At 39.2% G+C, this 20,693-nt stretch overlaps 3 protein-coding genes across 4 annotated transcripts; 2 read left to right on the forward strand and 1 right to left on the reverse strand.

Moving 5' to 3' along the window:
- The first annotated feature begins 410 nt into the window (after positions 1 to 410).
- On the forward strand, positions 411 to 4,016 carry LOC115741550 (anaphase-promoting complex subunit 8). The gene is made up of 4 exons (XM_030675520.2): positions 411 to 785; positions 1,277 to 1,583; positions 2,246 to 3,496; positions 3,597 to 4,016. Exons 1-4 carry the CDS (start codon positions 700 to 702, stop codon positions 3,684 to 3,686), a joined length of 1,734 nt encoding a protein of 577 aa, XP_030531380.1. The 5' UTR covers positions 411 to 699; the 3' UTR covers positions 3,687 to 4,016.
- A 1,118-nt stretch (positions 4,017 to 5,134) lies between these two features.
- LOC115741580 lies at positions 5,135 to 7,000 on the reverse strand. The gene is made up of 3 exons (XM_030675569.2): positions 6,895 to 7,000; positions 6,623 to 6,711; positions 5,135 to 5,510 (listed from the first exon to the last, which is right to left on the reverse strand). Exons 1-3 carry the CDS (start codon positions 6,922 to 6,924, stop codon positions 5,357 to 5,359), a joined length of 273 nt encoding a protein of 90 aa, XP_030531429.1. The 5' UTR covers positions 6,925 to 7,000; the 3' UTR covers positions 5,135 to 5,356.
- Positions 7,001 to 12,104: 5,104 nt separating this feature from the next.
- LOC115741518 (peroxisomal membrane protein PEX14) lies at positions 12,105 to 17,992 on the forward strand. Of its 2 annotated transcripts, none has more exons than XM_030675470.2 (12): positions 12,105 to 12,333; positions 13,291 to 13,535; positions 13,795 to 13,834; positions 13,939 to 14,132; positions 14,894 to 15,083; positions 15,205 to 15,294; positions 16,047 to 16,120; positions 16,274 to 16,316; positions 16,425 to 16,492; positions 16,855 to 16,899; positions 16,976 to 17,044; positions 17,259 to 17,992. In XM_030675470.2, exons 1-12 carry the CDS (start codon positions 12,297 to 12,299, stop codon positions 17,727 to 17,729), a joined length of 1,566 nt encoding a protein of 521 aa, XP_030531330.1. In that variant the 5' UTR covers positions 12,105 to 12,296; the 3' UTR covers positions 17,730 to 17,992. The 2 variants fall into 2 exon arrangements, with proteins under 2 accessions (XP_030531330.1, XP_030531331.1); XM_030675471.2 differs by having other exon boundaries at positions 16,277 to 16,316.
- The last annotated feature ends 2,701 nt before the right edge of the window (positions 17,993 to 20,693 follow it).

Below are 20,693 nucleotides of genomic sequence, written 5' to 3' on the forward strand. Positions count from 1 at the left end.
TTGGCTAATAATTGATAAGTTGTTTACGAATCAATCGGCATGCTCGACATTAGTAAGCTGGAAATAAATTTAAGGCTGCGTTTGTTTCACTAGAAATAAATAACTTACAAAATTTTTAAGAAAATGATCGTTTATATCGCTTAAAAAACGAATGAATGAAAAATATTTTCATTGTTGTAAAAAAATTTTACACATGAATTACTATAGATAATAAAAGTATTTTCAATTAACTAATTATTTCAGACAGTCTAATCGATATTTTTTAAGAAAATAATTTTTCTGATTTTTTAGTTTTTATTTTTATTTTTCATGTAATAAACGGAGCTTAAGTGTCTTTAAATTGGCTTTCACTATTACATTTTCCTTAAAAATTAAGAAAAGAACCTATCAAATACATTCAAATTAAGTGCAGGGACCGGGAAGCCTCGCATTCTTCGAGTATTCGAACTTCACTACGGTGGCTCTCTCTCTCTAGTCTTTGGTCTTCTTCGCGAAAACGTTTTGAGAAGGGGAAGCGGAAGAGGAGGAAGACTCGACGAAGAAAGACTTCCACTTTCCCCGCCTCGCCGTCGCCGTCGCCGTCGCCCGTCCTATTTTGCTGCCACTCTAGGAATCCATAGAAGCTTCGACACTGCAAGAACCAGAGCTTCAACCGCTTTCCCACTGAATGCGTCGATTCCGCGATTCGAGAGAGTTGCAATGAGTTCGAAGGAGATCTGCCGGAACGAGCTCCGAATTGCAGTCCGCCAGCTCAGCGATCGCTGCCTCTACTCTGCTTCCAAATGGTATTGCATTCCAAAAACCCTAGCCCCGATTTCAAATACTTCCGTGCTGGGTACGTAGTGAAGACGGTAATGTTGGGAAAAACAGCTGCTTTATGGGTTAAACGTAGCTGCCTTTACTTCCGACATTGGTGGGTGCTGTCCATTTTCTTGATTCTTAAGTCTTCGATTTTGTTTTTCTTTTTAATTTGTTTCGAGTAATGGGGTTTCTGAATTAATCGATTGAATTGCACAAAGTGTGAGCTTTGCACTCCAAATGCAAAAATCCGGGCTTCACACTGCAATTTCTAGTGTTAGAAGCTTGGGGTGGGTAAAACCCTGTGCCTGTTGCTGCCCTAAGAAATGATCAAGGAAGCACAGCATTAATGTTCTCTACTAGGATCTGCTTCTAGTTAGTTGATCTCATGGAGGAGAAATGGAATTTGTTCTCTGCTCAAAATGTTTCGCCTTAGTTCCAGCTCAGAGGAATTCATGAAGAGCATAATTACATGCAGGGCAGCAGAGCAATTAGTGGGAATTGAGCTAGACCCGGTAAAGTTCACGCCTTCAAACACCAGATTCCAGCGTGGGAGCTCCAGCATCCGCAGGAGATTCCGCACAAATGAGATCACATCGACCCCAATTGCTGGGGTGTCGTATGTGAGTACTCCGGTCATGGAGGAAGATGACGCTGTTGATGGTGACTTTTACCTTCTGGCCAAGTCTTACTTTGACTGCCGCGAGTATAGGAGGGCTGCTCATGTGCTTCGGGATCAGTCCGGGAAGAAAGCTGTCTTCCTACGATGTTATGCTCTTTATCTGGTTTGTCACTCGAGGCTTCTGTATAGAGCTATCTCACAACATGTTAATCCTTTCATTTCTCTTTTCCTTTTACAGACTATCATCCATGACAACTTGATAGATATGTACTAGGTCTAAGTATGCTTGGGTCGAGTATGTTTGTCAAAGCAAGAATCAACTTACACACGCAACAAAAGAGTTGATTAGTTTAGACTTATGCACTTATGATAAGCAAGTTAACTGTGGCTATGTGACAATGAGGAGTTCCACATGTCGTTACAATCATCATTGCCCAAGACGTGATTGGATGCTGAAGTGGACAGGTGAAGATTGATATGATGGAGATTGTAAAGTTTCCTGTGATAAAACAATTTGCTTCATATGTAGCTTAAGGTTAATATGGTACGAATTTATCACTGAGTTAGACAAATCACTGGAGGGCTTTCACTTTTCTCTAGATGACTTGCTTGTTTTTTTTATCCGTACGTTGGTACCTAGAGAATGACATGATTACCTGCTTGCTCTTTGGAGCTGCCTCTCCAAGTTTCTGCACAACTTTTATTAGCTGTTTTGATCTTGTGCAAACAACATCACATTGGAGGCTGCATAATTCGATGAAACTCCTGACTGTCCAGTCCCACTTAACATTCTTATAAGTTGTACCTATCGTTTGCTTTATGTAGGCTGGAGAAAAGCGGAAAGAAGAAGAGAATATAGAACTTGAAGGACCCTTAGGTAAGAGTGATGCTGTTAACAAGGAATTGGTTTCTCTAGAGAGGGAGTTGTCAATGCTACGTAAGAATGGGTCCATCGATCCCTTTGGGTTGTACTTATATGGTCTTGTTCTTAAAGAGAAAGGCAGTCAACACCTTGCACGTAGCGTTCTTGTGGAATCTGTGAATAGCTATCCTTGGAACTGGAGTGCATGGTCAGAGTTGCAGTCGTTGTGCACTACAATTGACACATTAGACAGTCTACCTCTCAATAACAATTGGATGAAGGATTTCTTTCTTGCTTGTGCATATCAAGAACTCAGAATGCACAACGAGTCCTTAGCAAAATATGAGTATCTGCAAGGCACCTTCAGTTTCAGTAATTACATACAGGCACAAATTGCAAAAGCGCAGTACAGTCTAAGAGGATTTGAACAAGTGGAAGTGATATTTGAAGAACTCCTGAGAAATGATCCTTACCGAGTGGAGGACATGGATATGTATTCCAATGTACTCTATGCTAAGGAATGCTTGTCTGCCTTGAGTTATCTCGCCCACAGGGTATTTTTGACTGATAAGTACAGACCAGAATCTTGTTGTATAATTGGAAATTATTATAGTTTGAAAGGCCAACATGAGAAGTCAGTTATATATTTTAGGAGGGCCCTTACATTGAATAAGAATTGTTTATCTGCTTGGACTCTAATGGGTCATGAATACGTTGAGATGAAAAACACTCCAGCGGCTGTTGATGCCTATCGGCGGGCTGTAGATATAAATCCGTGTGATTACCGAGCCTGGTATGGTTTAGGACAGGCCTATGAGATGATGTGCATGCCTTTCTACGCTCTCCATTATTTTAGGAAATCTGTATTCTTGCAGCCAAGTGATTCTCGCTTATGGATTGCTATGGCTCATTGTTATGAAGATGAGCCGCTTCACATGCTAGAAGAGGCAATCAAGTGTTACAGGAGGGCAGCGAATTGTAATGACAGGGAAGCAATTGCTCTTCATCGGCTGGCAAAGTTGCATTGTGATCTTGGCCGTTCTGAAGAAGCTGCTTTTTATTACAAAAAGGATCTGGAGCGGATGGAAGCTGAAGAGAGGGATGGACCTAATATGGTTGAAGCTTTGCTTTTTCTTGCCACACACTGCAAAGACCAGAAGAGATTTGAGGAAGCAGAGGTGTATTGCACCCGTCTTCTTGATTACACTGGCCCAGTAAGTTATTTACTTTGCTCCGGCTGTATATTTGGAAGACCATATTGCTTACTAGCATTATTGAGTGATCTTGTCCATTTTTTTTTTTTTATGAATACAGGAGAAAGAGACTGCAAAGAGTCTACTACGAGGAATGAGAATGGCACAATCTTGTTTTCCTTCAATGAATGCTGAGCCTTTTCCTCCATAAAGTTATAAAAAGATGTAGTTGTGAAAACTTTGAAGTAGGTGTGGCATGGGGTTGCGGATATCCAAGAAATACAGGATCTCACCAGAAAAAGTGACAATTCCTTAATGCTGCGCGAGCTGCTTGCTGTAACTTTTCATTCCAATTGACGGCATATCGTTGGAATAGAGAAGGTGGCCTTTGGTTTCTCAAAGTATGTGGAAGATTGGTCCATTTTTGACAGTTTGTGTCATGATGTTTCATTTAAGAGAGACCATCTAGAAAATAGGAGATTTCATAGTTGACCATTCGACTTTAATGCATGTCAATCCCATAAGAAGCTCCTTGTTGCAACTCTCCCGCCGGCTTGTCCCTACTTTTCCGTTTTGCGTCTCTTTTCTACCTTAAGTTCCAGATGGGATAAAAATCTGGTGGATATATGGTTTTCCCTAGAAACTTAGTATGAGAACTGAGAAGTCGTTTTTGCTGTGAAGGAGGCCTCAAGTGGAGTAGGATCACTATCAGTTTGGAGTATCGGGGGAATTCTCTCAGCATGTGAACTCAAAAGCTTATGTTCCATCGGCCACTAAACTGCGCACAGCGGTTTTGTAATCTTATGCTACTCAGTTTCCTTAATATTGTTTCTTACAGGATTGTTGTATTCTTAGAAACAGCAAAAGGGTTTCTGGGGGAGCGTGTTGTTTGCTTGGTAGTCTATGTAGATAACATTCAGTTGGAACATTTTGCTCATTAAAATTATCTGAATGTTGTTTGGAAGGTCACTCTAGATCCAAGTAGTTATTTCCAGAGCTTAAATTTGGGACTAAGGATCATTCAAGGTTTCTTCTGGTAACTCATATGGTACATGTGAGAAGCCTGTCCTGCTCACAACATGCTAATGATAGAGCGCTGCTTAGAGAGCAAGTGAAAAGATTGGCCTACTTCGACTGCTCGCCATGGCTCATCATGACGGAAATAACCAAATCGGATTGGCTCAGTTGTTTCTAGCCACGGGACAAGTGAAATTGGGAGAGAGTGCTTATCTGATGATGCGAATTAGACTAAGCAGCTGCTAAGAAAGATACTGATTTCCCCAAGCTCTCTTTGCTTGGTTTCTTTTTCGTTTACCGCTAAGCAAAGTGGAAATGGGGGAAAAAGGAGAATGCGTAGGTTTTGCAAGAACACTTCGGAGGCTCTGCCTGCTGTCGAGTTACATCCACATGGAAGTTCCATAACGTTTAAACCACATACAACGAGCATTCTCAAATTTCTCGGAGAATAATCAGTGGCAAATCCAGGTAAAAACTAAGATTGCAGGCTGATAAAATTAATCAAGAAAAAGCTTAGGAATATGAATAGCAAAACAGTGGCCTTGCTGGTTAATGAGCCAAACTCAAGTCAAAACCAAAAGCAACAGAGTAACGCATATGCCATAGTGCCGCGAACATGCAGAAGCTAAAGAGCCACAAGTATGCACCAATCCATGTCGACAAGAATATAAAAGCCAGGTTCCATAACAATAGTTCACCCCTACATGATATCACATAAAAGCAAACACGAAGTCCACTGAGTTTATTTTTTCCAGCAGCCATATCCATTGTGTGAGAAGTTTACAATCTCATCACCTCAGTCCCGATGAAGTCGGTTGAGCTTTACTCCATCGAATAGAAGAATTCAGGTTTCTTTATGTGAATTTAATTTCGATCGGGGCTTGTGAAGAAGCTGTTGAGATTAGGCATGATTTCTGGAGACCTGTTTCGAACGAACTTCCTTAAAGCATGCTCAGAATACATTCTACCCTCAGAAAAGTTATCCAGAACTCCTGCAGCCCTCTTCTCCTTGGCCACCCTGAGTCAGCCACCATAAAGAATTTTAAATGGTTAGAAACCGAAGATGGAACGAAATCTTCTGCGACCACAATCGTCCTTTTTCTTGTCAAGTTACACAAGCGTGTGAACTATTTCAAACTCCATAGAGAAAATAATAGCCATAGATACTATAATCTTCATTAAACTGCTAAAACTCGGGAAATTTCCTACATACGCAGAGAGGGAGAATAAGAGTCGAGCATGTCCTGGGGAGGAAATAAACCTCTAATCTAGGTAAGTAGCAAAGCAGTCGAGCTTCTTGTCGGACAACATGGATTGAGGGAAGTTAATCGTGCTTAGTGCCGACTGCGGAATTCGAACTTAAAATCATGTAGACATCACAAAAACTTACAAAAATTATTCTTCTGAAAGAGAGCTGATCAGCTTATCCCTTCTATGCTCTATTCAGGAACAAGAATGAACTTTTACCGGTTCCATCTAAATCTATCCTAACCTCTTCCTCGTCCAATGCAACCAGTGAGTCATTGGGTGACGCACAGAAAATGAAAAACAGAGGTAATGTAATGAACTTGTGGTGAAAAAGACCCAAATCATGGATCATCAGATTACAATTTGTTTGCCACATCAAGTAAAATTGGGTCTTCGAGTAGTTGGTGCCGGATGCTCGGCCCACTACTAATACTACTACAGGAATTATAGTCCGCCGGAGCTGCCAGAACTTTAAACCGCGAAAAGAAGACCCAGAATTTGGCACAAAGTTCGATTTCAGGGATTGGATTTGACATTTGAGAGCTTAAATCGAGGAACTCTCTCCCTCAAGCCTCAACCTTACCTCGAACTCGCTTCGGCACTCTCTCATACCTCACTTTGGTAAAAACGCCGAGACGCTCGCCCATGAAACCCCTCCGTCCAAACAATCATAATCATTTTGACTCATTCCCGACAAAATCGGGGCTTTGTTCGAGTAGATTAGTCCACCGATGGTCTTAATCAATGCCCAGACCCCACCTCTCGACCCCAATAGTCAACAGGAAGTCAACTTCAACCGAGCTTTTTTCCAAAATATTGACTGGACTAAAATCGCCACACGAACTCCACCGAGCGAGAGAGCGAGAGAGAGGAGAGACCGACCTGACTTCAGGATTGATGCGGATATTGCGAACCAACTGGAACCCGCAGATCCCAATGGCGACGCCAACAGCCGCAAAGAGCGGATACACCTGCACGCACACCCCCAACACACCAAATCCGCCATTAGATCTTCAAAACTATCGAAGCAGCACCGATTTTGAAGGAGACACCCCAGAAAAACAAGTCGACGCGATCCGCAAAAATCCCGAAGAAACCCCACCGGCCGCAGATATCGGAAGAACGCTGCAACAAGATGCGGAACAGGGATTTACCTCGGGCCTGATCCATCGGTTTGTAGCCATTGGAGGAGCAGCAGGAGATCGCGAATCGCACGGGATTGAAGAACCTTCTTCGGACAGACGAGAGGGAAGGAGGGAGGATCTTCGCTCGCCTAGGTAGATATATGCCGTACTTATTACTGGATATAAAAAAAAAAGGAAAAAAGAAAAGAAAAGATGGAGTCGAAGCTGATTGGCCGACGTCGATGGGCTTTCTTGCTGAACGAAGCTGATTGGTTGGTTTTTTATTTTATTTTTCCCGACAAGCAGACGCAACTTGGACATTTCACTTATTTTCATTTTCTTAAATACTCGATTAACTAAGCAGACAAAAGTCCGATTGATAATTCATTTCCATTTTTTTAAAAAAAATAAAAGATCGAGGTGAAATTTCACTTCCTTCTATGAGTATTCGAAGTGAATCTTAATTCAAATAAGAGTCCGAAATAGTCAATCATTTTAAATAAGAGTCCACAGTGGCAAAATCGTCTCGAGTAAGAACCTCACTTTGTCGGCCGGCTGAATGTTCCGGTCGATGAAGGGCAATTTTATCAAAACACCATTTTAAATATAACTTTTATTTAAATTAAGTGAAATAATTAAAAAAGTAAAAGTAAAAAAAAAAAGGGAACACATGGCGGAGGGCCGCTGGTGAGGAGACCCTTCTTTAAAATTGATATGTTTACTTCGGACATTTATTTGAAATAATGTCAATTTCATGTCCTTATTTAGAAAAAAAAATACTTGAGGCCCTTATTTGAAATATATCTAATTCATACTCTTATTTGAGAAGAGCCACGCTATTTTCATTCCCATTTTGGCTAAATCACTTTTTTTTTTTTTTCAATTAATAGATTGAGATACCCATCTCTTTCTTCCATTTATTGTTTTTTTTTTTGTCATGCTAACCAACATGAATGCCTTAATTTCTACTTTCTCTTAAATTATCAATTTGACAATAAATTACACCCAATAAATATCATCTTATGATGCATCATTTTATTACTTTGCTTAGAAAAGGTTGTTAGTTTTAATTTATAATCTCATTTTTTCAATTATAAAAGTTATATAACAGGTTAGAAACTTTTAGCTATAACGAATTATGAACACACAATTCACCGCTTATTTTTTTTTTTTATGAAATAACGTGAAAGAAACTTTGTTTCAAAGTTAAAATTTATAACTCAATCTGATTATCTAGTAGATTTAGACATTTTGAGTGATTTTTCGTAATGAATTTGTAGGTTTATAATGTTAAACATCGCCGAATTGTGTTTCTTTTTTAGTTTTTCACATTTTTAACTGAATTGCAAGATGGGGTTGAAAATTTATTTACACATTCCGCACTTTAAAACTCCCGTAAGATTGTTTAGGGGAAAGTTTTAAACATATTTTAAAGTTTTGATCCATTTATTACGAGATTGAATTTACAATCGATATTAATTACTTTCTTCGTAGGGGGAGTTACAGAGAAAGAAGTTTCACCTTTTTTTCTTTTTTTCACTTATACATTTATCATTTGTTAATATTTAGATATGGTCAAACTAAAAATATCATTGACATTTGATCATGCTTTAACAAATTAATCTTTTCGATATTTTGATGACTTTTTATTTTTCATTTTTTTTTATCAATATCGGCTAAGTAATTAAATTGAATTTTGATTGTCAACTTTGAAATATAGTTTCACTCATACTATTTAGACAAAAAGCACTTAATCGTGTGTTCATAAGCTTCCATAAATACAAATTTCTTGCAAATGAAAATATGAGATCGTAAATTAAAATTGACAACATTCTCTAGGAAAAATAATAAGATTTGGTTAATTGATATCTTCATGGGCGTATTGGAGCATTTATATTGTGAAATTAATAAGAGATGATAGAAATAATGACAGTTTTGTGGATTAATGTGATAAAAAGAAAAAAATAAATTGAACAGAGAGAGAGGGGGTATTTTGGTAAGTTAATTAGATGAAAGGAGTGTCTTAGCCAAAATAAGAGTGGAAATAATACCGTCCTTTGAGAAAATAGTGACATTTCGGATATTTATTCGGAATTTTCTTTAGGTCTCTCTTTTTAAGTTTCTAAAGGCAAACGACATCGTTTCTATTCTATCGCAGAACCTTGATTGTTTCCATTAAATGGTGATAGTAATATACTACGATAGGTTTCTAGATGCATATTAACTACAGAGAAGCAAATTCTAACAAGAAAAACCTCAAATTTTACATTATGGACCCATGTTTGACTAGGAAAAGCGAGAACAATACTTTCCTTATTATTATTGATGTAGATTTTTCTTAAAAATAATATAACTTCACTTTTTTACGGTAAGGCTCCATTTATTTAGCGAAAATCAATGATTCGAAAAATATTTTCTTAAAAATGATCACTTGTATTACTTAAAATAATTAATGGTTAAAAAATGTTCTCATTGTTGACAGGAATTTATATCCATATATTTATGTGGACGATGTAAATCTTGTTATTTTTATAAGCGAACATTCTTAAGAAAATATTTTTCAAATAATTCATTTTTTTTTTAAACAAAAAGAGCCCAAAAAGTCTAAAAATGACGTAAATCATTAAATTTTAAGGGAGAACTCTAAATAAGAACTCGAAGTGCCATCATTTTCTCAAATAAGGATATGAAGTGGGCCTTATTTCAATAAAGGGCCTGAAGTGCTCTCGTTTTTTTTTTTTTTATTTAAAAAAGGTCTAACCAAGTATATTTTCATAATTTTGAATTTTCTATTTTTTTTCTCTTCATTTCGTTTTCCTTGGCGAGGGCTAGGCGAGGCCACCCAAGGTTGTCGCGACCCTTGCCAAATCTGGGCGAGACCATCTCGCTCGCGACCAGCCAAAAGTAAAATAACAAAAATACTCTTGATTATGTTTTTCTTTGACATATTGAGAGCACTTTAAATCCTTTTCTGAAACAATATTCACTTATGCCCTTATTTAAAAAGTTGATAGTAGGCCTTTATATGAAAATTTCTCAAGTTTTAATTTGAATCGCAATATGTTCATCTTCGTCAATTGACTAATCGCACGATGTACTAAAATATCAATGGTTGGAATGGTCTAAAGCCCTTCGCGAATCACTCCCGAAAATGATAGAGATTTGATAATTTTTTTCGTGAATGTCTTTTGTTTCGTGCGAGTTTCACGAGATTGCGACTTTCCAAAAGGTCTGAACGGAAAACATGGTGCACGTAATAGGCGACAAAATCTCATTCATCCATCTAGTCATTGATTGCTATAACTAGCCTCGATAGAATTGAATGATGCGAAGTTATGCGTGCCATTGAACTTTTGCATGATTGGTACGTTAGACCGCATGTGATAATCATTCTATTTATCTGTTTTTATTCCAAATTCATTCTAGAAATAGATTTGTAACAAAAATTCATTTGGTAATGCAATTCTATTTTTCTATTTCTGGAACAAATTTGAAAGATAAATGAGAAGCTAAAAATCGTAGCTTACCTCTTCCAAAAATAAAAATGAGAAATAACCTACCGAAGTCTTACGTTTTTTCTCAAGTCTTTTTCGCACTCTCTCTGTTGCCCTTCCTTTGTTGATCGCCACCCACCGCCGCCAACCACCTACCTCGCTTAGCCGACCCCACCTCACGTTAGCCGCCAACTGTCGCAAGCACTTCTGTCGCCATCATTGTTGGCCATTGCCGGCCACCACCAATTGCCTACCCGCCACTAATAACTTTCGCTCTCCGCCGTCCATAGCCGGCAATCACCGACCCCCGCCGTCGGCTGCTAAACATTGTAACCACCGCTGCCCGCCACCTCCAACCGCCGACCCCGCCAACACTAACTACTACCACCCGCCGCCGCCCACCGCTCCCTACTGCCAACCATTGCTCTCCACCGACCATCGCCCGACCACCGCCCCTCGTTGTACCCATTGCCGGCCTCCACCAACCACCGACCCTCTTGTTGCCGACCACGGCCGACCTTCGCCGGCCACCGCAACCACCGCCGCCATTGAAGTAAAAAATAAACAATAATTTTTTATTTTTAAATAGTAAATAATATTTTCTAATAATAAAAAATATTTTTTAAAAGAAATTTAAAAAATTTAAAAATGAGGTAGAAATTTTTTGTAGAAGATTTTGTGTTGATAATATTTTAGAAATAGAAATTTTCAACCGTTATCAAACGAACTTCTGTTCCATGAACGAAATTTTATGTTGTTATCAAATTTTTTTTTTCTCAAACTCGTATTTCTAGCAAGAAATTGATTCTAGGAATAGAATAGTTATCGGGTGCACCCTTAATATCCTAATTAAGAATAAAATTATTTCGGAAAGATAAAAAAATCATTTGAAAAATATCTCTATAGTAACAATCGTGTGTATCATTTATAAAAATGCAAGAACAAAAATTAATTTAATTATTCAAGAAAATTTTTGGGCATAAACTATTGTCGACAATGAAAAACCTTATGTCATCGATTAATCATTTCACGCATAATTTTTTTTTCAAATCATTTAATTTCTGCGAAATAAAAGGAGCCCAAAATTAGTTCACTCAATCTGTGTAATATTATCATCACATTGGTCAATCTCACATGTTTTTGCATAAATACGAGACAACTGGCCGGGTCTTGCCGTTATCTCGCGATGAATGTGCCGTGGGGTCTTTGGAGTTACTTGATTTTACGCTTTTTTTGTTTGTTTGTTTTCTTTCGTCTTGCGACTTCAATTGGAAGAGCTCTCTAGCGCATTCACTTTCGCTAGAAAGTTGTTGAAACAGTGTCGAATAAAAAAGAGATCCCGAATACTTTTCCGCGTAATAAAATTTGCTCTACATGTATTATATATCACGCATCACGCGAGTCATGACAGATTCACATATATTTCGAATTCATCTTTTGACTACCACATGTATGAAATGTGCTAGAGAGTTATAAAGCTTTTGAACATTTTTTTTTTGTTTTCCTCTTTTGGAGAAAGTAAGGCCTTTCCCAAAAGTTGAATTTAGCATGAACATATACAAATATGCTCGACACTTACACTTTCTGGAGGAAGAAAAACGAGGAGGAAGAGAGGAGAGAATCGCGCGTTATCTGCGTGGTTTTGGCATGTACCGCCACTGACAGAGAGCCAAAAGAGCACGCGCTTCGAGACGAGCAGCAAATCCACCTCTCATATTGCTCACCACCTTCGTCTTCTCTGTAAGTGAAGCCCATCCCGGCATCCACACCCCATTCACCTGCAGATTTCGCGTTCGTTCATACAAATTATGCTTCTGGGTTCGCGAGAATTTCGCTGCTTAGATTCATCGCCGCTCGTCTACTCTGTTTGATTTTCTTTCGGTTTTCTTTGCGGGGTCTCTCTTTCTTGATCCTGGGTTTTAGTCGGAGGAGGTGGACATGGCGACTGGCGCGGATAATAAGCCTCAAGAATCAGGTTTTCTCTCTCTCTCTCTCTCTCTCTTCCAACCTGGTCCTTTGTTTTGGTCAACTGGGTGTCTTTTTTTGTTACGACCCAGTTGTTCTTCTCGCGGCTTTTCGCAGCGGGGAGTCGATTGTACGCTTTTCGAGCTGAGTGCCACAGTTTCTTCATGATGAAATGATGGGTGCGTCGCAACTTGCTTTCGCCGAGCTTGAAAAGAACTCGAATTGATCCGATTGCGTCTGTTTAATGGATTCGTTTGAAAATTGATTGTTCCTTGTGCAAATTGGTCCTGGCTGGTTTCGGTTTGGAGATTCGGATCCATCTCGAGATGGATTGAATCGATTCTTGGAAGTGGCGTATGGGTTCTACAGTTGTTGTCGTCTCTAGAGCTTAAGTTAGTCCATAGCTCAGTCAAAAGATGAACGTCGTTAGCAATTAGAGTAGACCAGCTACACCTGGTTTAGCAATTAGAGAGGGATGTATAATTGGGTGAGTAATGTCAGAAATGTCAACTTTCTCGATTAATATGTAACAGAGCCTCGACATAAGAGAATTTTTATTTAGGATCAAAAGAATAAATTTAGTTGCAGCTATGGAAATCTATCTGAGTTTCTCAAATTTGGGTGCACTGGAGACTGGAGAGGTGGTGCTTCTTTATCATGAATGCCTTCTAACCAGGATGGTCATTTGTTTTGTCCTGGAGGGTGATTGAGAATGATATATAGCATCGAATGGATTGTGGGATGAATTTTGTTGTTTACCATATGCTATGAAAGAATTCACATAGCTAACCTCAATTAGTGGGGTTAGAATTACCTGTTGTTTTTGTTGTTATAGTAGTGTGGAGATAATGAAAGCCTGTAAAAGTCTTATATGTTTGATAAACCTGAAGTTTATTATGTCTAGAAGTTATGCATGTTGATGTTTAGAGAATTCATGCATTGTCCTCATGGCAATTTTGTATTTTAGGTACAGAATTGGCTCAACCAACAAATGAGGCTCCACAAAATGCAGCAGCTGATGATGTTAAATCAAGTTCTACGCCTTCTGTGTTCGTGAATTCAGAACCGATACGAGAGGAACAGGTGCAAAATGCTGTCAAATTTCTCTCACACCCAAAAGTTCAAGGTTCTCCAGTCATCTATCGACGATCTTTCCTTGAGAGGAAAGGCCTTACCAAGGAGGAAATAGATGAAGCATTTCGGCGGGTTCCAGTAAGCCAATCTCATGTCCTATTTCTCATGATTTCTAGAAGTTGCTTGGTTATTGAACAGTGAAGTATCCTGACATTGAGGGTGAGAAAGTGGGCTACACTCATAAACCTGCTGGACATTCACAATTTCAGTAAACTGGCACTACTTATTAGACAAAAAGCAGGTCTCACATTCTCAAACCTGGCTGGTGAGAGAAACAGGAAAACAATTCAAAAGAGGAAAAGAAAAGAACCTGATTTGTTTTACTGGCACCTTGCAGGACCCAGCTCCAAGTGCACAGCCTTCAAATGTTACTCCGGGTTAGAAATCTGATCCCAATTGGCTTCTGAAGTCGTTAGGCTCTTTTAAATATGAAGGACTTGCATTAGTGGTGGTTTGTCATGCTGTGCCATGGTAATCACAGATCCACAGTTGAAAACTGCGGCAAACAATCAGCCCCAATCCTCAGCACAGGCTCTGCAGTCCGCTGCTACTGCTCCTACCGGTGTTGTATCCTCAATGGTTACCACGGCTCGACCAAGATTTCGCTGGATCCATGCTGCTTATGCTGTAGGTTTTCTAGCAGCATCTGGTGCTGGAACGGCTGTCCTGTTGAAGGTAATAAGAGATAATCTGATCTTTGTCGCACCTTTTAAAGTTGATACATTAGTGCCCAAGCTTCATGTTAGCATTTCAGGGTATACTGTGCATTTAAAACCGTGTATAGTATTATTTCTTTTCAGGGGAGGTCCCTAGAATATATATATATATATTTCAATGCGATAAGATGCAGTTATCAATTCTCCCAAGAGGCCACCCATTGAAATAGGATCCACACAAGGAAAAGCACTTAAAGGATTGCTTGGATCTCTTATAAGGATAACTTTTCTCCACTTTTTGGGGAATATGAGTCGAAGCAATAACAAAGATAATAATGAATAGAGGGTCGGGTTCGTTTTGTCCAAGTCACTTCTCTTTTCCTCCAAGTTTCTTCAAACAACCCATTTTGAAATCTGGGGAGGGGGATCAAGATCAAGAATTGAACCATTATGGCAAGGAAAAGTTTGATTCAGAGGGAGACATTCTATAAAAATAGCCAAGTTTATAAAACTTATTTATATACTAAATCACACCTTCATCTAACAATTTAAAGTTTTGGAATAGTTGACAGTGGTCATACGAGTCTCCTCAATTATTCTTTCCACGCTTCAGTCCTGGGTCAAAATCTAGTCTACGCTTGATGAGGAGTTAAGAGTCTTTAGATGTTAAATCATAGCTTGATCTATCAGTTTAATCATTTAGATTTGTTTATTGTGGTCCCGCAATATTCTCCATATATAGTTTCCATTCAGTATCGGTGACACTTTTCCATGTTTTAGAATGCTATAATTCCTAGGTTCAAGTCTTGGATACGCAAGGTTATCTCGGATGAAGAGAATGATGTTCTCACAAAACCCATCGCTGGACCTAGTTTGGCAGAGGAAACTGCTGCTGCAGCAAAATCAGCTGCAGCTGCAGCTGCTGACGTGGCAAAAGCCAGCCAGGAGATGTTGAATTCGAAAATTGAAGGTGGCACTTGATGTAATAGTTGTATTTTACGACAAGCATCTGCCTCAATGCTTGGTAATAGACTGTCTTCTGATTCTTCAACACTGACATACTAGATTTTTCTTGACTTTTGAACTTGTAGAGAAAAGGTGCTTTGGGGAATTGGTGAATCTGCTGGACATCCAACTACAGGAGATGAAGTCAATGAGTACTGCTATCCGAAAATTAAAAGGTGATGTCCACTTGTTATGTGATCAAAGTATTTTTTCTTGGCCAGTTTGTGATCAAAGTACTTGAGCAGTAATTTCCAGGTTGAAGTGAGCTTGATTATCAATCAGATTAGATGTATTTTCTGACTAACCGTGCCATTGCCATTGCTCTACTTGGCATAACGCTATTTAAAATGCCTAACAGAAATTGGAGAAACTGGTGGTTGGGGATGTCCATACATGATAAAAGAATAGGATAACTTGCAGCAACTGCAACTATTTTCTGTTGGAGCTTCCTTTTCGATTTTTTGGACATACTGTTTGTTTGGGTTTGGCTTGGACCCCCTTTTTGTTGCTTGAAACTTTTTTTTCTTTCCTAAAGCCTCATGCTGGAACTAGATGCTTTCCTCTCTGCTCCAACTACATTGTCGGTCCTTTTTAGGTTTGAGATGAAGGAAAAGCAAGTTTTCCTTGTGCAATTTGCTTTGCCCTTTAACATGTGACTTTCTATTTTTAGATAGGTAGTGCAAAAGCAAGTTTTTTCTCTGTGCCATTTGTATTTCATCATTTAGGAGACTCAAAAGTCTTTCACACTAGTTGGGAAGTGATCACCTTCTAATATCATTCTTATCCCTGTATGGTCCTAAGTCTCTCTCTCATGTCAGACTTGATCAAAAAATAATTACAAAGTTTTGTATTTCGTAATGGAGATAGGGCCTCTCTGTTACACGGTAAAATTCTTAAACGTCGTTTTCGTTTTATTTGTGGCTTTCAGGACATGCAGACACTTCGGGTGCTCTTTCTCAGTTAAATCATGAAGACCATAGAGAATCCCTCACTAGTTCAAAGGTGTGTCGACGTAAAGCATAAACTGGAAATGTTTTATCATATCGAGGAACTCTAAACTAGCTGCCTATTTTAGTGTTAGAGCTATCATACTTGAGCTGTTAGTTGAGAGCTATCATACTTGAGCTGTTAGTTGACAGCTACTATATTTTGCAGCAGCCATATGCTAACGGGAGGGCAGAATTTGATTCGCGTTCAGGTGGTTATGAAAAAGAGTGGGATTGCCTTTGTTTTTTATTTCTTGAATGAGTACCTTCAATGTTATGCTTATTCTATTTTCCACATGTTGACCACTGTTCTTCCTCAGCGAGGTCTTCTTCACCTCCAGCATCTTCAGAACCCTCTATGGCACCTCACCCAAAGTCGTATATGGAGGTAAAATCATCATCTTCTTTTTTCCAGTCATTCTTTTTTTGGAGGCCTCTATCTCTCAATCTTAATGGGCATTCTTGCCTTCCCAATACCCTTTTGAAGTTGTCAGCTTTATTAGATAAGCTATTAGTAGTTTTGCTGGCAACATAAGCAAATAGAAAATGCGAGGAAGGATGCACAGTTAATGAAGATAGATTTCTTAAGATGCAATTATTACATTGGAAAATTTGCTCAACCCGTGATAATCCTAAAGCTTATTAATGCAACTCCCATGTCTAAGTAGTTTAAGTAGTTTTATCCTGTGTAAACCATCATGTGGCTAAGTTTTAGATAGACATCTTCTGAGATCTTGTATTGCATGACAGATTATGGCCATGGTCCAAAGAGGGGAACGACCTCCTAATGTAAAGGTAAATTGAGTACCTGTCGTGATTTTACTTTGCCAGGCAACCTGCGGCTCATTTTCCTGCCAACCTAATTTTACAGGACATCAATGATTCACCCCCCAATCCTCATCAGCAGATAACCAATCCTCGGTTAGCACCAAGAGCTAAGGTTTGTTTTCTCATGAACACATATAAGAATTTCAGACCCTTATTTTCCACTACGTTCATAATCCAGCATTAATGGAGACTGTATGGATCAATATACATTTGGGTGGATTTTCGCCCATATACTCGATGTGTTTATACCGTGTGCATTTTCACACTCTTGGGCTTTGATTGATACCTTCAGTGATTGATCACTTTCTTTCTAATTGCTTGAGTAGCCTTGGGAGGCGGGTCAGACTCAAAACAACTCAAGCAATGTGTATCAGTACCAATCGAGTGCTGAAGCTTGGAATTACAATGCTCAAGACAATGGAATCACTGACCAGTCAAATGGTGATGCTTCTGCGCCCTGGTGGCAGAGGAAGAATGTTAGAATTACTGAAATTGACCGTGACGAGGATTTGAAAACCGGTACTTATGGTTCCCGAACCAGTGACCAACCAGTTCAGCGTGCATGGGTGCCACCTCAGCCACCACCTATTGCCATGCCCGAAGCAGCAGAAGCCATTCGGCGCCCAAAGCCAGCTGCTCCTATAGAACTGTCCCCTGATGAAACAGCGTCTCGCTCTTCTGATGTAACCGATGAACTGCAGAAGGTCACAAAATTTTCCGAGTCTGCAGGAACAGAGAACATCAGTGAGATGAGCTCAGGAATGAACTCGAGCGAGATACAGGTGGAACAGGAATAGAGTTACTAAGGGAACTGAAGTCAATGCTACTCATGTTTGTTTTTCCCAAGTCAAAGTACGCATGAACCACTGCTGAGGTGGTTGTGGCATCAGTATAGTGTATTCACCTCATACCACTATCTCAGCAGAATGCTCAAAGGTTATCATACTGTTAAGTCTTTTTGGACAGGGAACTGAAATAAATAATCTAGCTGCTGGGCTCAGCAACAATGATATTCTTGTACAGAGAAATGTTATTTTGGGATAGTTCTTGGTTATCTTAACCCGTGTTCCTAAGACGCAAGATAACTAGGATGGTCTTCACGACCGACCAATGAGATCACCCTCACCTGGACATGACCGTCTTTATTTGATTCGGTTGCATTGTTGTGCATCAAGATATAGCTGTGATTCATGCAACTTTTGCAGTTATTGTTGTCATGGTATTTCTCTTGACTTGCGTACTGGGATGAGTGATGGGTTGGCCTAAGCTACTAAGTTTTTTGCAATTGTTCTTCTGATGTGTATGTTTTTTGTTTTGGTCCTTGAATCCTGTGTTGATTTAGTGGACTTCGCATTAGAGTTGCTTTATATTTTAAGATGTAGAGCATGATGATCCCAAAGAGATGCGTGGTGGAAGTTTGACTTCTATTGCTTTTAGTGCCTAAGTGGATAGAGGCAAATATTCACCGGCCAACTTTACACTTCTCAATTAGCAGCCTCCACGAATCTAACCCCACTTAATGTTCTATAAACACTTTCGTAACGTTGACATTATGCATCTTTCTAGTGGATCTCGTCTTATTCTCATTCGGCACGCTACATGCTGACGTGTTTCTCGTGGATACACAAGCAAGAGGTGAAAGAGAGATGAGCATATAAATATAAGAGATAAGTTTCTTAGAATTTCTAAAACTTGCCATGAAAGTTCAATTGAGTCTTAAAACTTTTAGAAAGTGCAATCAAGTTGTAAAATTTATTATGAAAGTGCAGTCGAGTCTTAGAACATTGAGAAAGTGCAGTCAAGTTGGTGCAATTAGGTGATTCCATTAACTTTTTCCAACTTGATAAACGGAAAATGTTGACAAGATACAGGACTTGATTATACCAATTTGACAAGTTTTAAAATTTGATTGCACTTTTTAACAATTTTAGAATTCAATTGCACTTTCATTATAAGTTCTACGACTTGTGGCGTTCCTAACTATAATTATCCAATTATGAATTGCTCACCCCAACCCGAAGAAGACAGGAACAAATGAGTGAGAAGCTCGTGCAACGTGGAACATACTTTAATTCAAAATCAAGCTTTTCTATCCGGGGCCGACGCATGTGTTTTGCCAACCACGGGGCTAAAAGGTCGGCCGATCAGACAAAAGATTGCGCGTGAGGCACGTTTTATTTTTGTTTGTGCATTCAGCTTCCTACGGTTGCGTGATCAAATAAAAACAAATCCCACATCACACATCAAGTCGTAGTCGTCCGGATTGATCAGCCCAGATCCAACTACAAGACAAAAGAGGCAGAAAAGGGATTGTGGATTTCACAAGAGAGGAAAAAAAAAAACACCTTTCTCTATCACTGAATTACCAACTCATCCACGGAAGAGTTTGGACACATTATAAGGGAATCCGTAGCAAAGGTGTTGATTTTGATGCTAACCTTGGTCGAATTATAAACTTGCGATAGTAAAGATCTAACTCAACAATCTTATTCTTTTGGATTGGTTGCCCCTTGAACAAGGTGAATTTCGAATAAAGACTTGAAGTGGGCAAAGAAATGCCTAACTTCCCGACCGGTTAATGGCATTTTCTCCCTTTACAATCCCGCTTACGTCTAAACTCTTCCGAATCAAAGCTCCGTAGCCGCCTCCCGCTCTACCGACGGCGCTTTTGCATGACTAAAAGATTGTTTAACCATACTTCTAGCAGCTCTGCCTCAAGTTACCATAGGACCTACGCATCCAATCTGAATCGGCTGGAGGAGCTGCACCAACCATATCGATGGACATACATTCGAAGATTTAGGGCAGATCCATGCAGCTTTCTCGCCCTTCAAGTAGCGATCTGCGTATTTTCATGTCGTGAGCATTTAAGATGAGTGTAGATGGACCCTGTTTTGAAGGGCTCATGCTGATGACTTTTTTTAAGTAGGTGTAATGAAGAAAGTTTCGATTTTTTTAAGATGCTGAGAACACGAACCACTTGGGAAAAGGACCACCCCTCGCGTGCGGAGCGTGCTTGCTGCATAGACACGCTCGTGAAATTGAAAACCTTCCTTTGTTTCCGAGCCTAATTCCTTAAAAAAATCGTGTATTTATTAGGTCTAGTCTCAATTCTGCTCTGAACTCTTTTATCTAAAAAAAAAACCTCAAACTTTAGATTCAATACACATCTGTTCCAATTTTTTTTTTGTCTAAGAGAAAAAGCATCAATTTTTAATCTAGTCCTAAATGTGCCTTCATTAGCCTCCTGTCCAAAAATTACCGTTAGCCATATCTAATTTTCGTATTCTAGAATGGTTTCATTTTGAAGATAATTTTTTTTGTCGCCTTTCTAATGTGGATTTGTTATTGATGTGGAAATACTACGCCAAAGTTGGGACGGGACCTTGGGAGTAGATTTGCAAATGGATTGGAATTTGGTATAAAATTCAAGATAAATTTAGAACTGGACTTAAAGTTTGAATTTTTTTCGAGATGAAAAAAATAAGTCCGAAACAAAATTGAGACCGAATTTAAAGTAAGTTTAGGATTCTTTTAAGTGTTAGGCCGTCATTTTCAAGTGACGATGAACTCAATCTAAATGGCTCACTCCTAGAGAGAGAGAGAGAGAGAGAGAGAGAGAGTGGGGAACAGGATTAAAAAGATTTCCCAGCAGGAAAGACAAGACTTTCTCCATCGCCGAACATAATTAAACCGCAAAAGGGAAGGGTTTGGACACACCAAGGAGAGGAATCTAATTTTGGGATGAGCATGGAGCAAGA

The sequence above is a fragment of the Rhodamnia argentea genome, chromosome 6, assembly GCF_020921035.1.
Source record: "Rhodamnia argentea isolate NSW1041297 chromosome 6, ASM2092103v1, whole genome shotgun sequence".
Lineage (NCBI taxonomy): Eukaryota > Viridiplantae > Streptophyta > Magnoliopsida > Myrtales > Myrtaceae > Rhodamnia > Rhodamnia argentea.

Excerpts from the sequence above, each read along its gene's own strand:
- LOC115741550 (XM_030675520.2), top strand. The coding sequence starts at position 700 with ATGAGTTCGAAGGAGATCTGCCGGAACGAGCTCCGAATTGCAGTCCGC. Across the intron at positions 786-1,276 it reads CTCTACTCTGCTTCCAAATG|GGCAGCAGAGCAATTAGTGG; the intron begins GTATTGCATTCC and ends AATTACATGCAG. Across the intron at positions 1,584-2,245 it reads GATGTTATGCTCTTTATCTG|GCTGGAGAAAAGCGGAAAGA; the intron begins GTTTGTCACTCG and ends TGCTTTATGTAG.
- LOC115741580 (XM_030675569.2), bottom strand. The coding sequence starts at position 6,924 with ATGGCTACAAACCGATGGATCAGGCCCGAG. Across the intron at positions 6,712-6,894 it reads ACCGATGGATCAGGCCCGAG|GTGTATCCGCTCTTTGCGGC; the intron begins GTAAATCCCTGT and ends GTGTGCGTGCAG. Across the intron at positions 5,511-6,622 it reads CGCATCAATCCTGAAGTCAG|GGTGGCCAAGGAGAAGAGGG; the intron begins GTCGGTCTCTCC and ends TGGCTGACTCAG.
- LOC115741518 (XM_030675470.2), top strand. The coding sequence starts at position 12,297 with ATGGCGACTGGCGCGGATAATAAGCCTCAAGAATCAG. Across the intron at positions 16,121-16,273 it reads AATCCCTCACTAGTTCAAAG|CAGCCATATGCTAACGGGAG; the intron begins GTGTGTCGACGT and ends TATATTTTGCAG. Across the intron at positions 16,493-16,854 it reads ACCCAAAGTCGTATATGGAG|ATTATGGCCATGGTCCAAAG; the intron begins GTAAAATCATCA and ends ATTGCATGACAG.